The following is an 8809-nucleotide window of genomic DNA, read 5'->3' on the forward strand; positions in this document are numbered from 1 at the left end:
ATAAACTTTCTATTAACAAAACCAAAGAAATCGTCATAATGTACAGAAGTAGGAATTCAAAGAGCCTTTCGAACATAACAGCAATGCAGCGAAATCTGTAAGAATATAACTGTATGTGCGTCAATTCTGAATGAATTATTTACAATACACAACGGTACCACAATCTAAGTACCTCGGGGAGGGTTTGTTTCAAAAGAGTTGTACCGAACAATGTGAATTTACAAACAGTGCATTCTCCCTTTTTATGTCTTGCGCGCCCGACCTCTCTCGCTCTCCTTTTCGCTCCCTAATATCGTTTTGGCTTTTCTACAAACAAAACCTCCGAAAATAATGCAAAAGAGAGAGAAAAACACCCTCTAGCAATCAAAGGAAATAAAGAGTAACTAGGAGACCCGAACACTGACGAGAAATAGCGTTGAAATCTAGAACAGATAGCTACTTAGATGAAAGGAAATCTAAAAGCAACAGAACCCACCACCCTGTCGCCTACTCAAGGGGTGCCTTTTTAAGCAGCGTGTGGTGGGGACGATCTGGGGAATCCCCCCATTAAATATGTAACGCAGTCAACAAATACCTCCTTGGACAAGTGAGTCATTCTACACAAACAACGCAGGACAGCCACTATAGAGTGAGAACGCCTTACAAATATTTGCTGGAGAAACAGTTTCAATTCAGGTGAAAATATACAGATGGCCAAAAGGATTCCTCCTTTTTAAATAGTAATAAAAAGTTTAAAGTTCGTAAACGCTACCAACCAACGGAAAATAATGAATTTACACTAACCATACTTTTTTCCTTTTAACTTTTTTTTTATCTAGACTTTGATGAAAGAGGTGCAATTAATTAGGATGAGCACAAAATGAAGTTACTAGAGAGATAAATCAATAATTTACAAGGGGTTGTTTGGCAGTAATCTAATAATAGCTCTTAAAAGATCTGTGAACACAGCAGGATCAGCGCTTTCCTTCCACATTATCACTTAAGAGAAGGAAACAGATAATAGCCACAGTAAAAATATATATATATTTATAATATGCAGTGTAATCGCAGAAAACCTGCCATCTTATTTTTTAAAAAAATCAAAATACTTTTGAGACGCCTCTCTTATGGTATAAGTTTCAACTCTAGATTAAAGTTTCAGTCTCTCTAATCGGTTTATTATTTTTTCCTGAAAAATAGCTGCAAAGGGTACTCTTACATCTGAACAAAGACGATGTCTTTAAGAATAAAAACAACTCTTACTTGATACGTCTTCGGTCCTTTATAAAGATTTCTTATCTGCTTTCACACAATCAGTCTGTCTTTGATGCCCGCTCAAAAAGTCTGAGCTTTCAAGTCCAATTATTTCTGCTGCCAACTTTCTCAACTTGACAATTTACTTCTCCAGTCAAAGTCTCTCTCTCTCTCTCTCTCTCAGTGTGTGTGTGTCTCAGTCTGACCCTCTTGATGAACTCTGGCCTCTTCCTTTCTCTTCCGGAAATCGAAGTGGAAAAGTCTCATTGCAATGTTAGTGTTTACTTATTATTTTACTTTTCTGGGGTTTTAAAAAAAATTCTAAGCAGAAAGGTTTCCAAAGACTCTAAATCCCAGCGGAATATTTCATCCGTTTCTGTTTCTGTCTCTGGTTACAGAACCAGACCCGAACCACGTTCTTCTTGAGGTCCAGTTTCTCCGCGATGGCCGCTATTTTTTCCGAGGAAGGACGCGGCTGGATGGCGAAGTAGGCTTCCAGGGACCTCTTCTCCGGAGCCGCGATGGAAGTGCGTTTCCTCTTCTTCTCTGCGCCGTTGAAGAGCTCCGGCTTGGTGAGCTTCTCCCGGTGCGATTTCTCCGCCTCTTCCAGCCAGGCTTGTAGGATGGGCTTGAGAGCGATCATGTTGTTATGGGACAAGGTGAGCGACTCAAACCTGCAGATGGTGCTTTGGCTTAGGGATCCCACCCCGGGGATCTTGAGGTTGGCCAGGGCCGAGCCCACATCCGCTTGGGTCACCCCCAGCTTGATCCTCCTCTGCTTGAACCGCTCGGCGAAGGCTTCCAAGTCCCGCGGGTCCGCGTCCACGTCGCTCATGCAGCCCATGTGCGAGGGCAGCCCGTGGGCGTGCGCCATGCTGAGAGCCGCCTGGTGCATGGGGTTCATGCTGGCCATGTGGGGAGCGTGGCCCGGCGTGGAGACCACCGAGCCGTCGGGGCCCGTCATGGCACCCAGCGACAGCCCCGGCGTGATGTGTTCCAAAAGCTCCCCTTCCAGTGCCTGGTGCGGTTGGTGGTGGTGGTGGTGGTGATGGTGGTGGTGGTGGCTACCGGACAGGGCAGAGGGGTGGGAGATGGGCACCGAGGAGGAGGAGGCGGCCGACGTGCAAGGGATGGTGTTCATGGTGTGGTAGGTGGCGTCGGGCTTGAAGGGGCTGTGGTGCGGCGGGTGGTGGTGGTGGCTCTTGCCGGGCGAGACGATGTCCACCGCAGCCAGGGCTTCCGCGCGGGCCAGCAGGCTCTCGTCCAGACCGCCGAAGATGTTGCTCTGCAATTGCAAATAGAAGGCACACATTACTGCTGCCAAGAGGGAATTCGCCTCCTTGCTCCTCGGGGTGCCATCCGAAGCAGCCCAGCCCTGCTGAAAGAGAGAGAGGGGGGGGGGGAAATGAGGAGAGAGAGGAAAAGAGAAAAAGAGGAGAGAAGAGAGATAGAAATAGGGGGAAAGCGAGAGCTGGAAAGAGAGAGAAAATGGAAAAAGAAAGGTATGGGGAAAGGGAGGGAGAGAGGCAGACAAGAGGAAGAGAGAGGAAAGAAGGAAAGAGAAAGTGGGAAAGCAACGAGGGCAGAAAGAAGCAGGGGGGCAGTCAGGCAACTCTCTCTTTCTGACGCTCCCCCCTCCTCCCAGCCCGGCTCGGCAGCAGCATCGCAGGTCGTAAAAATTCATGGCAGCCCCTTGGAAGCCTGCGCTGGGTTTGGGGAGGGCGGGAGGCGCGCGGGGTTGATTTGCTGCCTGGCCATGAAATAAACATGCCGGCGCCTGGGCTGCCCCTTATCCACCCTTCCCGCACTCGGGAGCGACGGAGCGACCTACCGGCGGGGTGGGCAGGCAGGCGCGGCGCAGGGCCTCCGAGGTGCTGTTGCTGCTGGTGGTGCTGCTGGGCGCGCTGCTGCGCCCGCCCGCGCCCCCGCTGCCGGCGTTGGAGATGCTGGGCGAGCTGGCCGACGGCACGGAGGCGGCCGCCGACGAGGTGCACGGCGACGCGGAGTGCAGGGCCGAGTACTTGGCCTCGTGGAGGCCGCCGCCGCCGCCGCCACCTCCGTGCGCCATGCCGAAGGGCTGCTTGCTGTTGAGGGACATCATCATCATGGTGGCCGGCGGGAAAGGCGAAGAGGCGAAGAGGCGGGAAAAGGCGCGAGGAGAAGTTGCTGCCTCAGCGGCCGCCGCCGCCGCCCCGTCGGACTGAGGCGCCTCGCCGGCTCTCGCGTCCTCTGCCTGCCCCTTCGACGAAGCCTCTTCCTCTCGCCACTCTCCGCCGTCAAACTGCCCCCTCAGCCGCCTCGCCGCTGGCTTTTTACTCGCCTTGCCCCCCCTCTCGCTGCCTTGTCACTAGGACGCCCCCCCCCCAACTCTTTGGGGAAAGTCCCTTCCCTTCCTCCTCCTCCTGCCCCTTCCCTGCTAGTCTTCCTTGCCTGCCTTCCTCTCCTCAGCGCCCCTCCTTCCCCTCCCCAGCGCCTCCCCCTGAAGCGCCAGAGGCCCCCTCGTCCCGCCCGCCCGCCCTCCGCTGCTCCCGGCGCCCCAAGAAGCCCCCTCCCCGCCCAGCCCAGCCTCCCTCAGCTTGGAGCCCCGGCAGCTGTTGCTCAAACTGGAGCAAGAGCCCCGAAGCGCTGCCTTCTTTCTTCGCCGCCGGCTTCCCCTCCCTGCCCGCCCAGCAGCAAAAAGAGGAGGAAAAAAGGCGGGAGGAGCGCTCTAGCCTCGCCCTATTGTTCCTTCCTCGGCGGCTGGGACGCTGCCTCAGCGCTGGGCTGCGGCACACCTTGGCCTGGCAGGTGCCGAGCGCGAGCCAGCGAGACCTGCGCGTAACTGGGCTGAGCGAGTCTTTCTGTCTCCCTCTGTTTCTCTCTGCTCGTCGCCCATTGGACGCGGGCGAAGCCGGGGCTGACAAGGCGAGACGCATGCGTCCTGCGAGAGAGAGCGCGCGTGGGTGACTGCCGAGCGAGGGGCTGGAGGAGCGCGAGGAGGGAGACGGAGAAGGGAGCGAGGGATTGCATGAGCTGCGCGTGTGAGAGAGATAGAGATAGATATTAGACGTTAATGCTAAGAGGGAACCTGAAAGGGAGATCATCACAAATATGTTGGCAGGATGGATGTGTGGAGAGGGGAGGGGAAATGTGTGCGTGAGGGGACACGGGGTGGAAAAGTGCGAGAGAAAATGTCCTGTGGAGAGCAAGTGAGGGAGACCTCGTTGCTGGAGAGAGCGGGGGTCCCCGTGAGGCCACGTCGTGGACCTTTCTGAGGGGCTGAAAGACGAAGGAGAAAGCGAACTGTTTCGAAGCATAGCAGAATGTGTGTGTATTTGCGTGTCTCTGTGAGAGAGAGATGTGGATTGAACTTTACTGTCCTGGGAGGTGAGCTCTGTGGGACGGATAAAAGTGTTTACTGTAGTTGTATGTAGATGACATACAGGATTTGGTTGCGCTTTTTTCTGCCTCTGTGCGGAGTCCATAGAGCAGTGCTGTGAATGTGTGTGTGAATATAATCTAAAGTATCCATCTCCCTTGGCTTGTGTTCATACGTTGAGGCAGCTCCCTGGTTGGGGCTGTTGCAATAGTGTCGCGAGGGGGCTGGGGAGGGACAAGTCCACCCTTCTTCTTCCACGAGGCGGAAAGAGCGAAGGGAAGGAGGGGTCTGGAGAAAGGTGAAAGCCTTTCCAATCGAGTTATTATCATTCATTAGCCACCGCGGAGTGGGGGGGGGGCAGTTTGCCCCGAGAGACTTCACTGCGCAGATGCAGCAGGAGGACACCCCGCGCCACACACTCGCTACCCCAGAGACTGACTGGCACGAATCCCCTGAGTTGCCGCTGGCGCCTGGTTTTTATCCTGCCGCGGTGGCTCTTGGGAATTGGAATCCTGCCGCTTTCCTCCTCCTCCTCCTCCGAAGTGGGCGCGTGCCAGAGGGTGGTGCCGTCGCCTCCCCTCGGTCGCTCCCCCGCACCGTCACCTTTGTTTGCCGTTTCCTGCGTCGCGCTCTGCAGGCTGGATGAAGCTGCCCGCCTTCAGGGGCCAGGCGCTGCGGGAGAAGGAGCTGCTTGCTGGAGGGGGTGCGAAGGGCGGGGCAGAGCAGAGCCCGGGACCAGCTGATGGCTCTGCTCCCTGCCAGCCAACAGCCTGTCTCTCTCGTGCCATTGCTTTTCCGCTTGGCCTCTTGCAAGAGTTCCACGTGGGATTCCCACGGGTGCCATGGGCCTCTCCAGGCTAGCGTGACACTAGGGGGAGGAGATGCCCCCAAATGTTCAGACCATCCTCCTCTTTCACCTCTTGCAATCCGGCATCTTAGCGCCACCCAAAGCCGCATGATGGGCTCAGTTCTGAGCCCAGCCAGTTCCTTGGCTCTGTCAGTTCTATGATGGATGGGTTTCATATTTAAAATATATATAGGTGTGGGTGGGTGAGTGTGTAAAAGAGAGAGGGGGGAAGGCTGCTGAGTGACTTATTTCAATACAGCTGGCCCTTTTGTGTGCCTTAATTTTACACTAGGCGGCTCCAGCAGGTTTCTCACCCCAAACGATAGGCTTCGTAATTTTCAGGGAAATAATAATAATAATAATAATAAAAATCCATTGTATCAGCTCTCACTGTCGCCAGCTCAGAGAAATGAAATAAATCAAAGTTAAAAGCTTGAGTATCATTTAATTATTGTGCGAACAGCGCTTGGAAAGGAGTGGAACAACATCTCTAAACAAATTATGGCCGGGCCAGGAAGGAATTATTAGATTGAAATTTCATTTAGGCTCGGGAGACACAGCGCTTCAATATGTAATCTGTTATGCCTCATCTGATTTGTATGCTTAATTCAGCTTGACGAATTTATTAGTTTTCATAATAGTAAAAAAAAAAAAGAAGAGCAAACCACGGAGCAGCACTATGGGCTAATGCATTGTGTGTACTATAAATTGTATGTAACCGTTGAAAGGCTGAAGTCTATAGAAATCTTTTATTAATGGCAACATAGAAAGGGAGCAGATTCTTGCAAGCCTTTAAGGAGTTCATGTCAGCCCTCCACAGGGCTGTCTCGGTAGGCCATTAACATATCGTCATACTAATTAGGCTACTTCATCAGTGATATAATTTCAAACTTTAAATTATGTTCTAATTAACAAGGGTTGTCCAATTTGCTTAATCTTCAAAAGCCTTTTGGCTTGTCTAATTAGTCTAAACTATTGAGCATCTCAAACGCCTAATAAAAAGATCTGTAGATAATATTTTTGTATTTTCATTGAAAGAAGTTTACAAGGGACAGTTGAAGGGCAGAGGTGGAAAGCAGGTTTCTCTAGCCATCAGCAATTGGACTGGCCGGTCATATTCCATATTTGTGTTACAGGTCGAGGAATCCTAAGAAAGCAATAGCTGTTTAACATTGCATTTCAGGATACTATTGAAAATTAAAAACAAAGGCTGAGGACAATTATGCTTCCCACAAATCAGCCAAACAGACCTCAAATCAAATTATCTTCTAATTTTCTAACAGATAATTAACAGGGCATTCTCAATTTAATACTTAGCTCTCAAGTGAACTTTGAGTTTAAAAACCCTCTTTTAAAAATATTTAACCCCCTGTATTGGGTTTAATTACTTGCACTAGTTGTTTTAATGTATGCCGTCACATGGGAGAACTGAGAATGCATATCGTTAATATGAATTAATCTTGATTTTAATAGCAACTGACAACTGATCTCCAAAATGCTAAACACTTGTCACCACTTCCTATGGTAAATAAGGGATTATAATATATTAATGAAATAAAGGGAACACTCGTGAAATAAGTGGGCAAACTTTGTTTGGTGCTACGTTTAGCTAAGATTATTTAAACACTGCAGTCTCCAAGGCCTCCTTTTCCAAAGGTCTGGGCAGAAGGGAAATTACCAAATCCGCGATACTAATGTAGATTAGTCATTCACTCTCTTTTCAGCAAAACCTTCTCCCCTCAACAGTATGTGACCTATATTGTCTGCTATCCCGTGTATCGTTGGGGGGACAAATCCTACTGAAGCAAATGAGACTTAAGCCGCCCAATTCTGCTCGGGAATGGAACTCTTGTCATTAAACATAGATTCGTCTGTAGTTCTGATATGTAGCTATAAGCCCTTTTTTCCTCCGTGAGAAAACACATAGAAACAAACAAAAACCCTAAGTCACCATTCATATAGCATCCTTCAAGCCCACGTGACAAAAGTCAGGCAAAAGCGGACAACGTAAACAAGGCGCTAACCTTGCACCAGGCATTTTAAAATCTCTTAGTCACCACAAAATACTCTAGAATAGATGCGCACCATATAATGTAATGTTGCAGTTTGCGCTTTGACCTCTGTGAAAGGGTCGAGTCCTGACTCCTGGCCTCTCTAAGATCAGTGGGAAATTGTTCGTTGGATGGGATGTCAAATGCTTGGGAAAGGTTCTTTGGATAGTCATGAGAAAACAGAGTTGTAGGAGAATTCGGGGGTCTAAAGAGGCGACTGTTGTCTCATCATGAACCTGACTGGAGTTGAAATGAGGACGTATTCACGACTTAACAGTTTGCCTTCCAACAGGAATATGTTGTTCTGCATGTTGAAGATGTTATTATTTTTAAACCCCAAGCAGGAAATTAGCTTGGGTTCCCCTCATCAGAGAGTCTTTGGGCGCTTCTGGATTTGGCGGCCTCTTTGTCTAGCAGCAGCTTCTGCCACCGACTGGCCTCAGACAGATGTGAAATGCAGCTGTCCCAGAGCAGCGTCAAGCCCTCGGGTACCAGCGCAAGGCTGCCTTCGCAAGCCTTCCAAAGCCATTAGTCTTCCTGCAGGCTCTGCGCACAAATGGACTTGCCTAAATAAAATTAGAGTCCCCCTTTCATTGCCTGACCCACGCAGACATCTGGGGAGAAATCACTGTCGCCTCTCATGTATCCCTGCTCTGATTTATGATTAAAATTTAAAGCAACGCATTCATATTTTACCGAACCTAATGCGCCGGATGAAATTTTAATCCATTAAGATGCAGGCTATACTTTAGGAAGCCCTGCCTTTGTTTTTCAGCAAGGAATAGAGTGTTCGGTTATGGCCAGGGCAGTTATTTATCGAAAATGCGGCTGTCCGATGCCCTCCCTGTTTTATATTAATGAACACACATTGCTTAGCACCTCCGTTTTATTTTAGTGCACGGGAATGTTCCTCCGCCGCTGCCTCCCCCCCACCCCGCTCAGCCCTGCTTTCCCAGTCAACAAACCTGCTCTGAGATGATTTATTCAAATAATTTGCTCGTTTTCTTTGCCTAACACCGGCAATCCTATAGGGAGGAATGTTGCGCGGCACGGCTGCCAGGTGATGACAGTTACTGGCTGGTTAAGTGAAAGAGTCAGAGCTGCGCTCGGGAGTCTCTGCCTGGCGTGAGGGAGAACTTTGGAAGGAGCTTCAGGACCCTGGACAGCGCAGCGCGACCGGCGCTCCCTCTTCCTATTGGCAAGCGCGAAATGAGAGCAAATAAGCGCACCACCTTCCAACCCGCAGGAGATCCGTCACGCTCCCTCCTTTCCTTGCGCGCGCGCGCACACACAAAACACAAACAGGAGTAATCCTGAAGA

The 8809-nt window shown here is 50.4% G+C and overlaps 1 protein-coding gene across 1 annotated transcript; it reads right to left on the reverse strand.

Annotated features, from left to right (window-relative positions):
• Position 1: 1 nt before the first annotated feature.
• POU4F2 (POU class 4 homeobox 2) lies at positions 2–3613 on the reverse strand. The gene is made up of 2 exons (XM_083754738.1): positions 3065–3613; positions 2–2518 (listed from the first exon to the last, which is right to left on the reverse strand). Exons 1-2 carry the CDS (start codon positions 3338–3340, stop codon positions 1580–1582), a joined length of 1215 nt encoding a protein of 404 aa, XP_083610864.1. The 5' UTR covers positions 3341–3613; the 3' UTR covers positions 2–1579.
• Between the last annotated feature and the right edge of the window lie 5196 nt (positions 3614–8809).

Source organism: Podarcis gaigeae (assembly GCF_964106915.1).
Source record: "Podarcis gaigeae genome assembly, chromosome: 9".
Lineage (NCBI taxonomy): Eukaryota > Metazoa > Chordata > Lepidosauria > Squamata > Lacertidae > Podarcis > Podarcis gaigeae.